Source organism: Rhododendron vialii, chromosome 2a, assembly GCF_030253575.1.
Source record: "Rhododendron vialii isolate Sample 1 chromosome 2a, ASM3025357v1".
NCBI classification, from domain to species: domain Eukaryota; kingdom Viridiplantae; phylum Streptophyta; class Magnoliopsida; order Ericales; family Ericaceae; genus Rhododendron; species Rhododendron vialii.
Window position 1 is genome coordinate 6,253,131 of NC_080558.1, and position 19,722 is coordinate 6,272,852.

At 38.9% G+C, this 19,722-nt stretch overlaps 4 protein-coding genes across 8 annotated transcripts in view; all 4 read left to right on the plus strand.

Annotated features, from left to right (window-relative positions):
* The window catches only part of LOC131317012 (receptor like protein 27-like), a 74,300-nt gene extending 73,798 nt beyond the window's left edge, over positions 1 to 502 (plus strand). Inside the window, exon 5 of the mRNA XM_058346594.1 lies at positions 395 to 502. The gene's annotated coding sequence lies outside the window, so the exon portion shown is untranslated. The remainder of the gene's footprint in view (positions 1 to 394) is intronic.
* The window catches only part of LOC131316765 (receptor-like protein 7), an 81,815-nt gene extending 64,673 nt beyond the window's left edge, over positions 1 to 17,142 (plus strand). The window contains exon 3 of one of the 2 annotated variants that reach the window (XR_009197268.1): positions 17,081 to 17,142. The gene's annotated coding sequence lies outside the window, so the exon portion shown is untranslated. Of the gene's footprint in view, positions 1 to 9,797; positions 10,425 to 17,080 lie in introns of those variants that run through there. The other variant, XM_058346203.1, reaches the window with a different exon arrangement.
* Positions 1 to 17,214, plus strand: LOC131316770 (uncharacterized). Of its 4 annotated transcripts, none has more exons than XM_058346211.1 (3): positions 1 to 142; positions 279 to 394; positions 17,089 to 17,214. In XM_058346211.1, the coding sequence occupies exons 1-3, from the start codon at positions 70 to 72 to the stop codon at positions 17,200 to 17,202; spliced, it is 303 nt and encodes a 100-aa protein (XP_058202194.1). In that variant the 5' UTR covers positions 1 to 69; the 3' UTR covers positions 17,203 to 17,214. The 4 variants fall into 4 exon arrangements, with proteins under 4 accessions (XP_058202194.1, XP_058202191.1, XP_058202193.1 ...); XM_058346210.1 differs by having other exon boundaries at positions 2 to 142; positions 261 to 394; XM_058346208.1 differs by lacking the exon at positions 17,089 to 17,214 and having other exon boundaries at positions 279 to 535.
* LOC131316767 (receptor-like protein 7) overlaps positions 6,458 to 19,722 on the plus strand; it is a 27,336-nt gene continuing 14,071 nt past the window's right edge. Inside the window, exons 1-3 of the mRNA XM_058346205.1 lie at positions 6,458 to 7,770; positions 16,083 to 16,872; positions 17,009 to 17,079. Coding sequence (XP_058202188.1) covers positions 6,624 to 7,770; positions 16,083 to 16,522 — 1,587 coding nt within the window. The 5' untranslated portion in view covers positions 6,458 to 6,623 and the 3' untranslated portion in view covers positions 16,523 to 16,872; positions 17,009 to 17,079. The remainder of the gene's footprint in view (positions 7,771 to 16,082; positions 16,873 to 17,008; positions 17,080 to 19,722) is intronic.

The window sequence follows — 19,722 nt, forward strand, 5'->3', positions numbered from 1 at the left end:
ATTGGGATATGGAAGTGGGCTAGTAGTTGGGTTGGTTATTGGGACAACTCTTAGGAGGAGGTATCACGAATGGTTTGTCGACACCTTTGGGAGGCGGAAGAAAATTCAGAAGAAGCAGAAAAGCAAGGGCCGAAGAACCTAAGTAAGAAGGCAACATCCATTCTTGCACTTTGTTTTACTCATTTTTTTGTGCTACTAGCTTTCGTGAACTGATTTTTATATATTCCTTCATTTGCAAAATTTCTAACTTCGTTTCACAGCGGATATTGATTTTGCAGTTGTTGGCAACGAAATTGTGAGTTCTTTCTTCCTTACTACTTTTGTGCTTGTGCTCCCATCTTGGCTACAAGTTATGTTAAATAAACGAAAAGGGTCAGGCGTTAAGGATATGCAGGTTTTTGCAGTGCACAAGAGAGATCTTCCTGGAGCTTTTGTTCTTCATGTTGCAGTTATATATGTCTTTCTATTACTCATGGTCTTGTCATGTAACGCTCATGTCCAATTGTCTTTGTGTTATGTATCGATCTGGTCTTAGATGATTAGTATATATGGAATGTTGTACCTGTGTGCTCCCAAAACTTTTAGAAATTTTCACTAGTTGCCCTTTGACTCGAGTACTTGATATGCAGATAGGCTACTACTATCTGTACCCAAACATGTTAAGAATATTGCTCTTAGCACCATATAACAATCTGTAAGGGATTCACAGAGCTAGCCCTGAGTTTAAGCCTATGTGCAGCCGCTTTAGACTTCCAAATTTTTTTGAATTTGAAAGGCTCCACCTAATTTTTTTACCTCTTATAATAGTCCAAAAAAAACAGCCTTACTTTTAATTTTTGAAATTTAAGCCCTCGAAATGTCAGGGCCGGCTTTGGAGATTCACCGCACCTATGTTGGGACTAAAATCAAGGTCTCGCTCTGTGTTAAAAACTTTAAATAGTATGTGTATTCTGACAAAGCATCAAGAAAGAGTACTTGAACCCAAATACTAAGCCTTGAACGTACACGAAGTACTTTCCCATTGAGCAAAAGCCTTGGCTCTTTTTCTGTTAAGTTGAGCATTTTTCTGCTTGATGAAATTAAACGTTAAAACATTTTTAATAAGCTTGAAAAAGCTACACAAAATACTCAACTTGACAGAAAAAGCTACACAAAATACTGCTTCACGTATTAATTTAGTTTCCATCAAACAGGGTACTAAAATTACCATGAAGAATTTCTTAAATAGAATATTTAAGAGATAAATCCATGAAAGATCTCAATCCTAAATGGAACCAGCTGCAACATATCAACCCATGTATCTTCATTTCTACTTTTTGCTTTTCCTATTTCCCCCAAACTGAATCAAATCACACCAGGAACCATGCCCGGCCACTAACCCCCATAGTTTCAACAGATGCTTTAACACCTCAGATTTGTTCTTGGACCTCTGAATTGTTATCAACTTATCACCATCTGCTAAGGCCTTGCAGCCGTTGCTAGCTAGCTTCTCGCAAAACTCGAATAATACAATGAAATCAGATTTCTGTCCCATTAATATTGACCTTTTGAAAGTAGTAAGAACTGCACTGGTCGATGAGGCAAGGTAAACAGAACGAACTCCTATTTGCCATTTGGTTTTTGATTCGAGTGTGTGTTGGTCTGGTTGTACACATGAATCTCGTTATGTTGTTTGTTGTGTCTCTTCACTGTAGACAACCACAGAAGCTGTTGTAGTTGAACCTCCCAACGACAAGAAGGATATCAGTGCGGCATCGGTGGCGTGGATTATTTAGTATCCTAGCTGATCGTTCTCTTGTCTGACAGGACAAAAGATAATGGCCACATATGAAAATAATTTTTTTTTTAAATTTTCGCCAATACAGTGGCTCGTTCCTGGTGCGTAGTGTGAATACTAAATACAATCATGGCGAGAGGTCATTCTGTCGAATGTAGCGATAATTTTTGACAGAGGGGAGATTGATTTTTAGAGGAAGGAATAGTCATATTGTCCTTGTGAATTGGCACTTTATGGGGAAAAAAATGGGTTAACTCGCAGGTATGTTAACATGAACGTGACATGGTTACGAATTTTAGTCAAGCGAAATAGACTTGTTCTTCAGGTTGTACCCATAATCCTGTGCAATTTGGTAAATTCAAGATCGTATAATCTTCGGACAAAGTGAATGATGTTCTCATTTTTAGCAGGATGGCTATTAAGAGGCGAAATCATCGGCTTTTAAGGGCTTATTTGGCTAACCACATTCGAATATCTAGTTTGTGGAACCTAGTTCCCCGTCGTTGACCGAGAAAATTGGAGGGGTGAGAAAATATTTCCTGTTTACGTCTGTGCCTTGCTAACAAATCATAAAATGTACCATAATTTTGATGTGTATGACTCTTGGTTAGACATGGCAAGGGGGTTTGGGCGGGTTTTGCCGTACCCAACGCGAAAAGTATCCCATCGCCCTAAACAGAACCCAACCGTGTAATTCTTGGGTGCTCTTGTTCATACTCCCGACCCTGACCCTGAACCAAGAGTCTTTGGTTACTTTTCCAGCAGTATTGAACTTTACTGTTTATGTTTCTGCCTTACTAACAAAATGTAATGTGATTTCTATGTGTCATCGTAACAACGTTCACAGAATCCTTTCTTCGACTTCTACATTTATGACTCTTGGTTAGGCATGGCAACGGGGCAGAGTGAGGCAGGCTTTGCCATACCCCGATCCGAATTCTGACCTGGGAATAATTGGGTGGTCTAGTCCGTACTCCCAACCTCGACCTGAACCGAGAGCCTGGGCTCGTTTCCCAGCAGTTTTGAACTCTTAAAATGTGATTCTTTCTGAAAACGCAATCTTCTTGTGTATCTAGGATGGGGTAAAGGGTGGATTTGCCCAAAAAAGTTGTCTATAATTTTCAAACTCTCTCTTTACGTTAATAGCTATTAGCTTCTTATAAATCTTGTAAATCTTAAGGGCTCCAGGTTATTTTTGCCTAGTAAACTTTTAGTTGATATATGTACGAGGAGAATTACCTATTTCGAAATCCGTATTTTTTGGCTTTTAGCCCGTTTAATCCGTTTGGACGACAACCACTATTTAGTACAGTTGGTCAGTCATTGTCTCCCCTTTGTGGAAGGTCTTGGGTTTGAGCCTCACAGGGGGCAAGCCCTTTAGGGGCCAAGGGCTATGAATAGCTTCTGGTCTCCCCGTGCTAACTCTAACACCCCCACTAACCCCCGCTGATGTATATCGCTGTGGCAAAAAAAAAAAAAATTCCGTTTGGACAATAAAAAAAAAAAATTCTAGCCTAACACATCTTTCTTTTCAAACATTAGTCAATTGTCGCAAATGTACCGACTCAATGAATGTTACATACTTGGCTAAAAGAACCAAAAACAAAAAATAACGATTTGGAGCCACTCTAAGAGTATCCACAACGCTATAATCAAAAGTAAAAGGTTTTTAGAGTTAAAAACATTGCTGCAAAATATTTTTGAACAATATTTTCGAAAAATATATGTTTTACTTTTTTTTTTTAGAAAACTGTTTTTTAAATACTTATTTTCCAAAAAAAAGTCAATTTTTTTTTATATTTCTAGTAAATTATTTTTATTAGTTTCAAAACTATTTTCTACTGTTTACAGTTTTTAGTTTTTTGTAGTTTGAAAAGATGATGTGATAAATTTTGGTTATTCAATTTTGATTATACCATTATAGACATCTATATTGCTAACCTTAACAATCTTTTAAGTGAATAATCAAAAGCTGATATGATAACTTTTAGTTATCAACTTTTGATTATAGCATTTTTTTTTGTCAGCAAACGAAACTTTTTATTGAATTCGAAAGGGTACATCGATTACAACCTTGACCTTAATACACAGCTATTACAGAGAGCTACACTCTGACACTATATCCAACCAAGATTGGATAAGAACACCTCACTTACTTACTTGCTCACTTCACAACTTTTGATTATAGCATTGTGGATACCCTAAATAGACAAGCATGAGATTGACATATGGACAACAACGCAGCACAATTTTCCCCAAGAACATGACTTTGTTCACATGGGGTTTTCAGAACCACACCTCTCACGGTTTTTAATGAGTTTTCTATCCACTTATTACTTTCATCTCACTATCTATTTCTCTCAACTTATCCCAACAACCTCCATGTAGACCTGTTCATAGGGCTGCAAACGAACTAAGCTGCTCGTAAGCAGCTTGTAACTCGGCTCAGTTCGACTCGTTTAATAATCAAGCCGAGTTTGAGCTCGAGTTTTGGGAGCCTAGCTCGACACTCAAAAGCTCGGCTTGTTTGTATAGGCTCAGTTCATTTTAAAGAGGCTCGTTTGTATAAGTTCGGCTTGTTTAAAGAGGCTCGTTAAGTAAATTAACTAAGCTCAGCTCGTTAAGGACTTGACTAGTTTGCAACCAAGCTTGTGCTTGAGTTTTATGCTCAATTGGTAAATGAGGCGAGCTCGAATACTACGAAGCTCGGCTCGGCTCGTTTACACACCTGGCTGTTCATGACAATGTTTAGGGGTCCACAGGACCACGACACTTTTTTTCATTGTAGCTAGTTCCACGGAAAGTACTCTAGCTCTACATGCCAACCGCATTGCGTACCGGCATTGGCCTCCTCCACCTTCAGTCAAAATTTTATTGCCACCATGAATTAGGATTTTCATTTTGCTAAATTTACTGTCTGATGGCACTCTATAATTCTGATTGGAATTGGACCCTCTCGTCCTTAATTTGGACTGGACCAAATATTATTGTTTGTCTTTTCCTTTCTCCCATCTTCCACGTTTCCTTTTCAAGTCTTTCCGTTAGTCTTTTTAGGTCTTCCCATTAGTCTTTTCCTTTCTCTCGCCTTCCATGTTTCCTTTTCAAGTCTTCCCGTTTGCCTTTTCCTTTCTCCCGTCTTCCACGTCTCTTGGGAAAAGTTTGGTTGATTTTTTCTGTTACACACTTGACCTGAAAAACCAAAAACAAAAAAATGATTTGGAGCCACTCAAACTAGTCAAGCAAGAGATTGACCTCTTGATGACAGCGCAACACAATTTTCCACAAAGACATGGTAGACACTTTTGTTTGCAATGATACTTTGGTAACCACATTTGTGTACCACAGCATTTTGTGTTCTTTTGGACATGGCATACTTACAATATCCTATTTCTAAGGGGTAGGGAGAGCTGGGGAGGGGCTAGTGCTGGATCCGAGCGCATGAGCTTAATTGGAGCAACAGCTCTCCAACATGAACAACTCTTGCCTTTTCGAGTATGTACAATTTAATCTGATCATAAAATGTAAAATTTTAGCAGAACGAAGTCTTTTACAGCTTGAGAAATGATCATAAAATGTAAAATTTTAGCAGAACGAAGTCTTTTACAGCTTGAGAAATTTTCGTTGTAGACGGTAACTACTTTGACATCCTACCAACGGAAAATCAATTCAAAAGTAAAAGGTATTTTAAAGTTTCAGATCTGATTAAAGAGGTCGCACAGAATAATCTTGGGCAATGGGAAATATAATTAGGATTGTGAAGATGATCAACCAACCAAAGGAGTACTGTGGCCTAGTTTGGATTGAAAAGTTATCCATCTGATTTTTTTGTTTTTATTTGAATTTTTTTTGCATTTGTTTGTTTTGTGTCAAACTTTCATGACTTATTGATTCATCTCAACAAAAGGAATTGGAAAAGTAAAAAAATTTTGATCGAAACTCATAATTTTTTGGATAAAGAGAAAAATAAGTCAAAAAGACAACTTTTTTTTTACTTATTTGTGTCTTTTTTTTTAAAAAGTATGAGTTTCGATCAAAATTTTTTACTTTTCCAATTCCTCTCACCAAGACGAATCAATAAGTTACAAAAGTTTGGCGCAAAACTAAAAAATGCGATTTTTTTTCAAATAAAGACAAAAAATAAGTTACTATTCCACTTTTCAATCCAAATTCACCCTGTGTATTAAATGATTATTTATATTTAACAGAATGCCTCTGATTAGGAACATTGCTCCAAGACTCTTTGAAATAACAATGCATAATCAATGAAATTCCGGTGGTAAGAAGAATACCAAACCCCAACTCAAGAGAGCAAACCCGAGGTTACATAATGGGCCTACGTTAGAGAAAGCGAGAGCAAGAACGGGGGGATTGAGATTGGAAGTGTAGAGCGAGAGATTGAGAACAGAGCAAAGATACTTACTAGAAGATTACTTGACCTAGGACTGCAGTGAGGGGATACAGGACTCGAGGTCCATTTCCCTTTTTTATTAAACTTGAGAAGATAATACAACAAATTAATTCTAATTGTCCCACCACTCACGAGCTCCGAAACCCCTAATGAAGTTGGCAACGAACCAACAAACCCAACGAAAGACACAACGAAAACACGACTTGGGCGAAAAAGGACACGGCATCACCAAGAAAAGGGACACGACAATCATCCAAAATGTTTCACGTTGAACTTCAACCAAATAGAAGGGGTCCACTCCTCTCTGTAGGCTTGTTGAATTGGGTGAACTGTCAAGGTAATATGAGTCCCAAAACCCCACTATAAAAGAACATCAAAGGCAGCAAGCTTTCTCATCCAAGATTTGGTAACTAGCATTGGCTATATACATACTCCATCATGGAGTACTCATGCTTGTATCTTCGCATTTACCTGATCTTGTGCTGCTTTAATCTCATCATATTAACTCACTCTTCCTCTTCAATGCAGCCATCATGCCATGAAAATGAGAGCAAGGCCTTGCTGCAGTTCAAGCATAATTTTGTCATCGACAAGTTTGCTTCAGTTGACCCTTCTGCTTCTCCAAAACTTGAACCATGGAAGCTACTTGATGGAAAGAGCAACGGTTACTGCTCATGGGATGGCGTCGAGTGTGACCACGACACCGGTCATGTGATTGGCCTCGACCTCAGTAGTAGCTTTCTCTACGGTTCTATCGACTCCAACAGCAGCCTATTCACCCTTGTCCACCTTCGCAGCCTAAACCTTGCTGATAATACGTTCAACTTCTCCGAAATACCATCTAGAATTGGACATCTTTCGAGGCTGACAAGTCTCAATCTATCTAACTCTGGATTTTTTGGTCAGATTCCTTCAGAAATCTCATCTCTTTCCAAATTGGTTATCCTCGATCTGTCTACGAAAACTATTGATTTGTATTATGAAAGTCTTTTGAAACTCGAGAAACCCAATCTAAGAGACCTAGTTCAAAACCTAACCAACCTGAAGGTACTTGACCTCTCTGAGGTGAACATATCTTCTTCGATTCCAAGTGTTTTGTCAAATATATACTCTCTAACAACTCTTAATCTTGAAGGATGTTCATTGTATGGTGAATTTCCAATGGACATTTTTCGTCAACCAAAACTGAAGATTCTTAATGCAGCTTGGAACAAAAATCTCACCTGCTCTCTACTTGAATTTCAAAGCAATAGTCGCCTTAAGGCATTGATATTCTTCGGCACGTGCTTGTACGGTAAGCTCCCAGATTCAATTGGTAGACTTGAATCCTTACTTTATTTGGATTTGAGTCAAACTAGTTTATCTGGGACGCTTCCATCTTCTTTGGGCAATCTAACTCGGCTCACTGTCCTGTCCCTTCATGCGTGCAAGTTTAGTGGCCAGATTCCTTCGTCGCTGGCAAAACTATTACAACTAACTAAGTTTGGAATTGGCAATAACGACTTTGATGCAGGACCACTTCCTTTACCGCCAGGGAAGCTACTCAAACTCACTCTCTTGTGTGTACGCGGAATGAATTTACAAGGTGAGATCCCACTGTCGCTTTCCAACCTGACCCAACTTTCCTATTTATCCATTAGCTCAAACAACCTGGTAGGTAAAATCCCATCTTGGTTCATGAACCTCACCCAATTAACAAGGGTAAGACTTGCAAGGAATTTCTTCCATGGCACGATTCCTAGCTCAATCACTCAACTCAAGCGTCTTGATTTTTTGAGTCTTCATTCTAATAGCTTCACTAGTATTGTCGAGCTAAACATGTTTATGAAACTCCCAAACCTGGTCTCGTTGCAATTAGGGAGAAACAATCTAACAGTGCTCGACAAAAATAGTACCAATGGTACTCTTCCAAAGCTTGCTATTCTAGGATTGGGGTCATGCAACTTAGTGGAGTTTCCTAGCATTCTAAGATTTCAAGATGAATTGCACTTGTTAATTGTTAACAATAACAAAATTCGAGGCGAAATACCAACTTGGGTATGGAACTCAAGTAAAGAAACAATGGAATATGTCGACTTTAGCCTGAACTTTCTGACAGGTTTCGAGCAGCAGCCAGCTGTCATCCCATGGCATTTTCTAATTGTTTTCAACCTCGGCTCTAACAAGCTTCAAGGATTGCTTCCCGTTCCACCACCAAGCACTGTTATTTACGATGCGAGCAATAACGCATTGATGGGAGCAATTCCACCGTCAATATGCCACAAGAATTCTCTTCGAATCCTTGATTTGTCCAATAACAACTTAAATGGTAGCATACCTCCATGTTTGGCCAGTTCCAGCGAGGATCTTCTCATTTTGAATCTAAGTTGCAATAGTTTCCACGGAAGTATTCCTTCAACATACACAATGAATAGCTAATTGGTGATGATTGATTTATGGCAAAATCAACTACAGGGGCTGGTGCCAAGATCATTGGCAAATTGCGCAATGCTGGAGTGTCTTGTTCTTCAAAATAATCATATTGAGGATACTTTCCCCTCTTGGTTGGGAGCTCTTCCTAAGTTAGAGCTTCTTATTTTGGGATCAAACAAATTCCATGGCAACATTGGGGATCCCAAAAACAATTCAATGTTTCCAAAGTTGCGGATAATTGACCTCTCTTGCAATGGCTTTTCAGGTAATTTGCCAACAGAATACATTCATAATTGGAATGGAATGAAAATGATCAACAAAGAGAATTTGACATATATGCGTTCAAATCCTGAAATTCATTTCGAGGTATGTGCCAGTCCAACAACTCATATGGTACAATCCTATTATGATGTGTGGAGCTACTATTACTCAATGAGAGTGGTCAGCAAAGGGACAGACAGGTTATACGAGAGGATTCAAAATGCCTTGGTGGTTGTTGATCTCTCAAACAACACATTCATTGGGGATATCCCAAAATCCTTTGGAAGTCTCAGTGGGCTTCAATTGCTAAACGTTTCCAACAACAAACTTACTGGCGCTATCCCCACATCGTTGGTAAAATTGACAGCATTGGAGTTGTTGGACCTATCCAAAAACTTGCTCTCAGGACAGATCCCCGGGCAACTGACCCAACTCACTTTCCTTTCAATCTTAAATGTTTCTCATAATCGACTCACTGGCCCTATACCTCGAGGGAAACAATTTGATACATTCGACAATAGTTCGTATGATGGAAATTTGGGATTGTGTGGTGTCCCGTTGTCGAAGTCATGTGGAAATTTAATGACCTCACCACCAGCTCCGCCTATATTTCGAGGTCGCGATCTTGAGCTTTCGAGAGGTATTTATTGGATGGTCATAGCCTTGGGATATGGAAGTGGGCTAGTAGTTGGGTTAGCTATTGGGACAACTATGACGAGGAGGTATCACGAGTGGTTTGTTGACACCTTCGAGAGGGGGAAGAAATTCCAGAAGAAGCATAAAAGCAAGGGCCGAAGACCTAAGTAAGCAAGCAACATCAATTCTATCACTTTGTTTTACTCATTTTTACGTGCTACTAGCCTTCGTGAATTGATTATTATGTATTCCATCATTTGCAAATTTTCTAACTTCATTTTGGTGTGGAAATTGGTTTTGCAGTTGATGGCAATGAAATCGTGGGTTCTTTCTTCAATACTACTTTTGTGCTTGTGCTCCCAACTTGGCTAGAGGTTATGTTAATAAAAGGGTCCGGTATGCAGGTTTTAGCAGTGGAATACTAGCAGCGTTGTCAGGTTTCCAGATTGCACAAGAGAGATCTTCCTGGACCTTTTGTTTTTGTTCATTTTGTTGCTGCAAGAAGTGATAACATGTACTAGTTCTTCATATCGCAGTTATGTCTTTCTATTACTCATGGTTTTGTCACTTATCACTTATGTCTTGTTGTATATGTGGTATATATCTGGCCTTAGATGATTAGTATGGACTATTGTACTTGTGTGCTCCCAAAACCTATAACATTACTGTTATTCTACCCTTCTTATTGGTACATAACATAGATATGCAGACAGGCTACTTACTGTCCGTATATGTTAGGAATATTGCTCTTAGCCCCATAAAACAATCTGTAGAGGATTCACCGCACCTACGTTGGAACTAAAATGAAGGTCTCGCCGTGTGTTAAAACTTTGAAATTGAATCAATTAGGGGTGTAAAAATCAATTTCCTTGCATTATTGCGTGTTCATATTTTTGGCTTAAACATTACCTTTTCTTTGCATTGTGATTTTTTTGATACATTGTGTCCAGCGCTGCATTATTCCTTTACAAACCAAAGATAATCACTCTTTCAAACTTATCGTTGTCTGTGTACAAAGTATAACACACATCAGCAGAAAATATAACTAGCCCAAATGTACTTCTGTGAATAGGCAAACTAAATTGTTGATCTAACTTAAGATGAGATGATCAGCCACTAGGGTGGCCCACAGCATCTCTGCGGCTTCATAATCTCCCTCGCAAGACCTGAAGCACTTGCTGGATTGATGCACTAACGTCCACATAGATCTGAAAGAAAGAGTACTTGAACCCAAATACTAAGCCATGAACACGAAGTACTTTCCCATTGAACAAAAGCCTTGGCTCTTTTCCTGTTCAGTTAAGCATTTTTCTGCCCAAGTTAAACGTTAAAACATTGTTTTTAAGCCTACAGAAACACTACGATTGAATAGTTCTTCTAAATCTATGAGGAGCCTTCTGCGTAAAACAAAGCTAAACATGCAACTCCAGAAAAAGTTAATACAAAATACTGCTTCCCATATTAATTTAGTTTCCATCAAACAGGGTACTAAAAGTACCATGAAGAATTTCTTAAATAGAATATTTAAACGATAAATCCATGAAAGACCTCAATCCTAAATGGAACCAGCTGCAACATATCAACCCATGTATCTTCATTTCTAAACTGAATCAAATCACACTAGGATATTCATCTTTAACCCCATAGTTTCAACATGCTTTAACACCTCAGATTTGTTGGACCTTTGGATTGTTATCAACTTATCACCATCTCCTAAGGCCTTGCAGACGTTGCTAGCTTCTCACAAAACTTGAATAATGCAATAAAATCTGATTACCATCCCATTAATATTGACATTTTGAAAGCAGTAAGTACTGTGTTGGTCGATGAGGCAAGGTAAACAGAACAAGCTCCTATTTGCCATTTGGGTTTTGATTCGAGTGCGCATTAGTCTGGTTGTACACATGAATCTCGTTATGTTGTTTGTTGTGTCTCTTCACTGCAGACAACCACAGAAGCTGTTGTCCCAAGGATGAGAAGGATATCAGTGCAAAGGGTGGTGACATGGATTATTGAGGATCCTGGCTGAAAATAATTTTTTTGATTTTAGCCTATATAGTGTATCATTCCTGGCTCGTAGTGTGAATAGTTAATACAATCATAGCGAGAGGTCATTCCGTCGAATGTAGTGATAATTTTGGACAGAAGGAAGATTGATTTTTAGAGGAAGGAATAGTCATATTGTGTTTTTGGATGATTGGTTCTTGTCCTTGGAAATTGCCACTTGATGGAAAAAAGGGTTAACTCGCAGGTATGTTAACATGAACGTGACATGGTTACAAATTTTAGTCAAGCAAAATAGACTCTGGTTTTTCAGGTTGTACCCATAATCCTATGCAATTTTGCAATTTCAACGTTGTATAATCTTGAGACAAAGTGAATGATGTGCTCATTTTTTAGCAGGAAGACTATTAAGGGGCGAAATCATCGGCTTTTAAGGGCTTCTTTGGTTAACCAGATTCGAGTACCAAGTATGTGGAACCTATTTCCCGTCGTTCAATAAGAAAATTGGAGGGGTGACAAATATTTCCTGTTTACGTTTGTGAATTGTGAACACAATGTACTATAGTTTCGATGTGTCATCGTAATAAATGTTCACAGAATCCTTTCTTCGATTTCTATGTGTATGACTCTTGGTTAGACATGGCAACGGGGTTGGGGCGAGTTTTGTCTTACCCGACCTGAAAAAAGCATGGGGCTAAGGAGCAGAACTATTTTGGGTTCAAATAGAGTCACCGTATTTTCCATCACATGTAATATTTGTATCTGTATAACGTAATTCTTTTTTTTTTTTTGTGTGGATGTGAATTCTGTTTTGGATACGTTTTTGTTTCTATGAACACTTTTATTGACTTGGATGTGACATGATAATGGTATCAACAAGTGGCATGACAATCGAGACTGTCGAACTAGGTTTAAAACGAGGTGGATATCTTTTAGCTGTATTTCAATTTATGGAATGAAATTTCCGATCTCAAAAAAAAACACTTGGATTAGCACGTCCTTGCTATCGATCGCTAGTCGATCATCGAAAATGATTTCCTCCTTGTCTCTTTCTTTTGCAGGAGTCTTTCCGCGTATTCCCACTTGTCATTTTCATTTTTCCAGTCTTTCCCCGTTCCTGGGAAAGGTCAATTTGGTTGATTTTTGTGTGATGTGTTAGCGCAATGCATGTTACATACTTGACTAAAGAAAACCAAAAGTCAAGAAAGGATTTGGAGCCACTCCAAATAGTCAAGAAAGAGATTGACCACTGGATACGACAGGCAACACAATTTTCCTCCGGACATCACAGACATTTTGTTTGTGCGCAGGATTCAGTTGGTCAGCTCTCTTGCATCTCACTAGGAGGTCAGGAGCTCGTTGTTTATTCCCTATGATGGGTTTATTTCTTGTATTGGTTTAGTTGTCACGCTTCATTGTCTTATGGGCTCTCACAATTGATGTAGTGTCCCAAGTTCGTATTTTGTACTTCATCTACGTGATGTAAATGATCTATTCTATCGATTCAAAAAAAAAAAAAAGCAAAACGATATGTAATCTCCGGTAACTTGTAACCAAATGGGACTCGATCCTCACATTACGTAACAGAAGAAAAATCAACGTGTAAATTAGTGAATCTTGTTATTGGTGATGTAAATAATGTACTGGTATGTAGCTAAATAATCTAATGGGTTGGATATTCATCTTACTTTTAAGTTCTATTTATTATCTCGAATTGCATGCCACAATTTAATCAATGGTGATATATGTTGGAGTTTTCACATGAACAGGCTGGAAACCTCACAGTTGTATGGCATTTTAAATACGTATTTAAAACGAGAATTTTTTATTTATATTTTTTGTCATACGATAAAAGAACCTATTGCCTTATCCAACCGATTACAGTGGATATCAAACTCCTCTCCATTGGATTTGAAGCGTAGCTAATGCTATGCAACCACGAGGCCAACTGCTCTGGTTATTTAAAAAGCAGAGTTAGTCATGTTAATACCTGATATTTTACTTCTCTTAAGTTTCAACACTTCTAATCCAAAAGATCTTGACTACGTCGCTAAATCGCGCCCAAATTAGTGTTTCGTAGCTTCTAACTTGGGGTAACGATCATAATTGCCTCTTTTGCGAGCAGGTCTTTTGCCTGTTTTGCCCGTTAGTTCAGATGTTTGAGAGATAAGAACATTTGTTGAGTTCTTTTCCTAACTGGTGCAAAATTATTGTGTATTGCAGGATTAGTGCATGCACAAGTTACCACTTCAAATCTGGGTTATTTGGCCCTTGGATCCGATCAGCCTTGGCGACGAATTTATAGGTTCTCGAACACCAGCAGTGGTGGCACCTAGAAGGAGCGACTTCAGTGGGACAAAGGGGCGGTGAGCTTCAACAGTGGCTGATGTGATTTCTCCTACTTCCTCCAGCCATATCCATGAGCTTGAACCGGAGTGAGGGAACATGGACGGGACTTGACTAAAGAGAAATTTGGACTTAACCCAAGGATTCCACTAGAAGGGGTCCACTCATCTCTGGACCTTTCCATTGTGTGAACTATCATGGTTGATGAGTCCTAAAACCCAGCTATAAAAGAACATCAAAGGCAGCAAGCTTTCTCATCCAAGATTTGGCAACAAGCGTTGGCTATATACATACATCATGAATTCATGTTTGTATCTTCGCGCATACCTAATCTTGTGTTACTTTAATCTTATCATATTAACTTACTCTTCCTCTTCTACGCAGCCATTATGCCATGAAAATGAGAGCAAAGCATTGCTACATGGTTCAAGCAAAATTTTGTCATCGACAACCTTGCTTCTGTTGACCCTTCTGCTTATCCAAAGCTTGAATCATGGATGCTACTTGATGGAAAGAGCAACAGTTGCTGCTCATGGGATGGCATCGAGTGTGACCAGGACACCGGTCATGTGATCGGCCTCGACCTTAGTAGTAGCTTTCTCCATGGTTCTATCAACTCCAACAGCAGTCTATTCACCCTTGTCCACCTTCGCAGCCTAAACCTTGCCGATAATAAGTTCAACTTCTCCGAAATACCATCCAGAATTGGACATCTTTCGAGACTGACGAGTCTCAATCTATCCAAATCTAGATTTTTTGGTTAGATTCCTTCAGAAATCTCATCTTTTTCCAAATTGGTTATCCTCGATCTGACTTCGGAAATTGATTTGTACTTTGAGAGTCATTTGAAACTTGAAACACCCAGTCTAAGAGATCTAGTTCAAAACCTAACCAACCTTGAAGTACTTCAGCTTTCTATGGTGAACATATCTTCTCCAGTGCCAAGTGTTTTGTCAAATATATCCTCTCTAACAACTCTTTATCTTGAAGGATGTTTGTTGTATGGTGAATTTCCAATGGACATTTTTCGTCTACCACAATTGAAGATTCTTAATGTAGCTTGGAACAAAAATCTCACCTGCTCTCTACCTGAATTTCAAAGCAATAGTCGCCTTAAGGCATTGATATTCTTCGGCACAGGATTGTACGGTAAGCTCCCAAATTCAATTGGTAGACTTGAATCCTTAGTTAATTTGGATTTGAGTCAAACTAGTTTATCTGGGACACTTCCATCTCCACTTGGCAATCTAACCCGGCTCACTTCCCTCTACCTTAATGATTGCAAGTTTAGTGGCCAGATTCCTAGCTCAATCACTCAACTCAAGCGTCTTGATTATTTGAGTCTTTATTCTAATAGCTTCACTGGTATTGTCGAGCTAGACATATTTATGAAACTCCCAAACCTGGTCTTGTTGCGATTAGGGAGAAACAATCTAACAGTGCTCGACAAAAATAGTACCAATGGTACTCTTCCAAAGCTTGCTATTCTAGGATTGGCGTCGTGCAACTTAATCGAGTTCCCTAGCATTCTAAGATTTCAAGATAATTTGCAGGTGTTAAATATTAACAATAACAAAATTCGAGGCGAAATACCGACATGGGTATGGAACTCAAGTAAAGAAACAATGGATTATGTCAACTTTGGCCAGAACTTTCTGATAGGTTTCGAGCAGCAGCCAGCTGTCATCCCATGGCGTTTTCTACTAGTTTTCAACCTCGGCTCTAACAAGCTTCAAGGATCGCTTCCCGTTCCACTACCAAGCACTGTTATTTATGATGCCAGCAATAACGCATTGACGGGAGCAATTCCACCGTCAATATGCCACAAGAATTCTCTCCGAATCCTTGATTTGTCCAATAACAATTTAAATGGCAGCATACCTCCATGTTTGGCCAGTTCCAACGAGGATCTTCTCATTTTGAATCTAAGTTGCAATAGTTTCCACGGAAGTATTCCTTCAACATTCACAATGAATAGCCAATTGGAGATGATTGATTTAGGGCGAAATCAACTACAGGGCTGGTGCCAAGATTATTGGCAAATTGTGCAATGCTGGAGTGTCTCATACTTCAAAATAACCAAATTGAGGATAATTTTCCCTCTTGGTTGGGAGCACTTCCTAAGTTAGAGCTTCTTAATTTAGGATCAAACAAATTCCACGGCAACATTGGGGATCCCAAACAATTCAATGTTTCCAAAGTTGAGGATAATTGACCTCTCTTGCAATGGCTTTTCAGGTAATTTGCCAACAAAATACATTCGTAACTGGAATGGAATGAAAATGATCAACAAAGAGAATTTGACATATATGCATGCAAATCCAAAAGTTCAACACCATCCACGTGCCAGTCAACAGGCACTAGACTTCTCATCAATAGATTTCGATTACAATTACTCAATGACAATGGTCAGCAAAGGGACAGACAGATTATACGAGAGGATTCAAAGTGCCTTGGTGGTTGTTGATCTCTCAAACAACACATTTGTTGGGGATATCCCAGAATCCCTTGGAAGTCTCAGTAGGCTTCAATTGCTAAATATTTCCAACAACAAACTTACTAGCGCTATCCCCACATCGTTGGCAAAATTGACAGCATTGGAGTCATTGGACCTATCTCAAAACCTGCTCTCTGGTCACATCCCCTGGCAACTGACCCAACTTTCCTTTCAATCTTAAATGTTTCTCATAATCGACTTACTGGCCCTATACCTCGAGGGAAACAATTTGATACATTCGACAATAGTTCATATGATGGGAATTTGGGATTGTGTGGCATCCCGTTGTCGAAGTCATGCAGAAATTCAATGACCTCACCACCACCTTCGCCTATATTTCGAGGTCACGATCTTGAGTTTTCGAGTGGTATTTATTGGATGGTCATAGCATTGGGATATGGAAGTGGGCTAGTAGTTGAGTTGGTTATGGGGACAACTCTGACAAGGCGGTATCACGAATGGTTTGTCAACACCTTTGGGAGGCGGAAGAAAATTCAAAAGTAGCAGAAAAGCAAGGGCCGAAGAACCTAAGTAAGCAAGCACCATCAATTCTATCAATTTGTTTTACTCATTTTTACGTGCTACTGGCTTTCGTGAAGTGATTATTATACATTCCATCATTTGCAAAATTTCTAACTTCATTTCACTGCGGAAATTGGTTTTGCAGTTGTTGGCAACGAAATTGTGGGTTCTTTCCTCAGTACTACTTTTGTGCTTGTGCTCCCATCTTGGCTACAAGTTATGCAGGTTTTTGGAGTGGAATACCATCAGTGTTGTCAGGTTTCTACAGTGCACAAGAGAGATCTTCCTGAAGCTTTAGTTCTTGCTCGTTTAGTTGCTACAAGAGCTGATAACATGTAGTTCTTCAGATTGTATATGTGGTATGTATCTGGTCTTAGATGATTCGTATATATGGAATGTTGTACCTGTGTGCTCCCAAAACTTTTAGAAATTTTCACTAGTTGCCCTTTGACTCGAGTACTTGATATGTAGATAGGCTACTACTATCCGTACCCGTACATGTTAAGAATATTGCTCTTAGCACCATATAACAATATGCAAGGGATTCAGAGAGCTAGCCCTGAGTTAAAGCCTGTGTTGTGGCCGCTATAGACTTCCAAAAAATTTTGAATTTGAAAGGCCCCACCTAATTTTTTACCCCTTATAATTGTCCAACAAAAAAGGCCTTAGTTTAATTTTTGATTTAAACCCTCGAAATGTCAGTCGGCTCTAGGGATTCACCGCACCTATGTTTGGGACTAAAATGAAGGTCTCGCTGTGTGTTAAAAACTTTGAATAGTATGTGTATTCTGACAAAGCATCAAGAAAGAGTGCCTGAACCCAAATACTAAGCCATGAACAAAAAGCTAAACGTTAAAACATTTTTAATAAGCCTACAAGGACTAACACTTGGATTTGAATGGTTCTTCTAAATCTATACGTAAAACAAAAAGCTAATCAACTCTAGAAAAAGCTATACAAAATACTGCTTCGCATATTAATTTAGTTTCCATCATACAGGGTACTGAAATTACCATGAAGAATTTCTTAAATAGAATATATAAGAGATAAAATCCATGAAAGACCTCAATTCTAAATGGAACCTGCAACATATCAACCCATGTATCTTCATTCAACCCAGAAGCTTTAACATCTCAAATTTGTTCTTGGACCTCTGGATTGTTATCAACTGTCACCATCTGCTAAGGCCTTGCAGCCGTTGCTAGCTTCTTGCAAAACTCGAGTAATACAATAAAATCAGATTTCCGTCCCATTAATATTGACCCTTTGAAAGTAGTAAGAACTGCGTTGGTCAATGAGGCAAGGTAAACAGAACGAACTCCTATTTGCCATCTGGGTTTTGATTTGAGTGCGCATTGGTCAGGTTGTACACATGAATCTCGTTACGTTGTTTGTTGCGTCTCTTCACTGCAGACAACCACAGAAGCTGTTGGAGCCTCCCAACGACAAGAAGGATATTAGTGCGGCATGGGTGGCGTGGATTATTGAGGATCCTAGCTGATCGTTCTCTTGTCTTACCGGACTAACGATATTTGCCACATATGAAAATAATTTTTTATTTATTTTCGTCAATATAGTGGCGCGTTCCTGGTGTGTAGTGTGAATACTAAATACATTCATGGCGAGAGGTCATTCTGTCGAATGTAGCGATAATTTTGGACAGAGCGGAGATTGATTTTTAGAGGAAGGAATAGTCATATTGTCCTTGGGAATTGCCACTATATGAGGAAAAAAAGGGTTAACTCGCAGGTATGTAAACATGAACGTGACATGGTTACGAATTTTAGTTAAGCGACATAGACTTATGAAAAAATAGTCTTCAGGTTGTACACATAATCATGTGCAATTTTGCAAATTCAACATCGTATAATCTGTGGGGCTCCGATAAGTTTGGTTCACTCCTTCTTGACCGTGGTTCAAGAATGGGTCTTGACCTTCACCTAGCCTACACAGGGAAGCACAATTAAAGACCACACCGGAGGATCTCCGAAATGGCCCTTCGGTGCAAAGATGAGTACAGCTGCTCAGGGATGAAAGCCAAGAACTAGGGTTCAAGAGTGTAAGAGAATGTATCCAAGAGTCATACATGTCGAAATTATGGTACATTTTGTTAGCAAGGCACAAACGTTAACAAGAAATGTTTTCTCCCCCCTCCAATTTTCTCAGTCAACAACGGGAAATAGGTTCCACAAACTAGATATTTGAATTTGGTTAGCCAAATAAGTCCTTAAAAGCCGATGTTTTTACCCCTTAATAGTCTTTCTGCTAAAAAAAAAGGCATGGCAACAGGGTTGGGACGGGTTTTGCCGTACCCGATGCGAAAAGTATCCCATCGACCTAAACAGAACCCAACCGTGTAATTCTTGGGTGCTCTTGTCCATACTTCCGACCCTGACCTGAACCAGGAGTCTTGGTTACCTTTCCAGCAGTATTGAACTTTTAACATGTAATATAATTCATTCTGAGAGCACAATCTTCTTGCGACTCAATCCAAAACCGCAATTTTATAGAATTATTCATGGGGGATAAAACTTAAAAGAGAAGGAATGGGAAAGATATCCAATTGAGATTAAATTCTTTATATCGCCGGTGTAAATATTTATATCCTTCAAATTAATTATATTGCGCCACGTCGTCATGTTCCATTGATTGAGACCACTGTTTAGGAATGTGGCGCGATATAATTGATTTGAAGAAAACAAATGTTTGCACCGGCAGTGTAAAGAATTTATTCTCTATCCAATTACGTACATCAAGATTTTCCTATTTTCGCCCTTTCGTTTTTGTCCCTCAAGAAAATCTCTCTACAATTTAAATATCCAAAAACAAGGTGCGTTCTTGTGAATTTATAATCTTAAA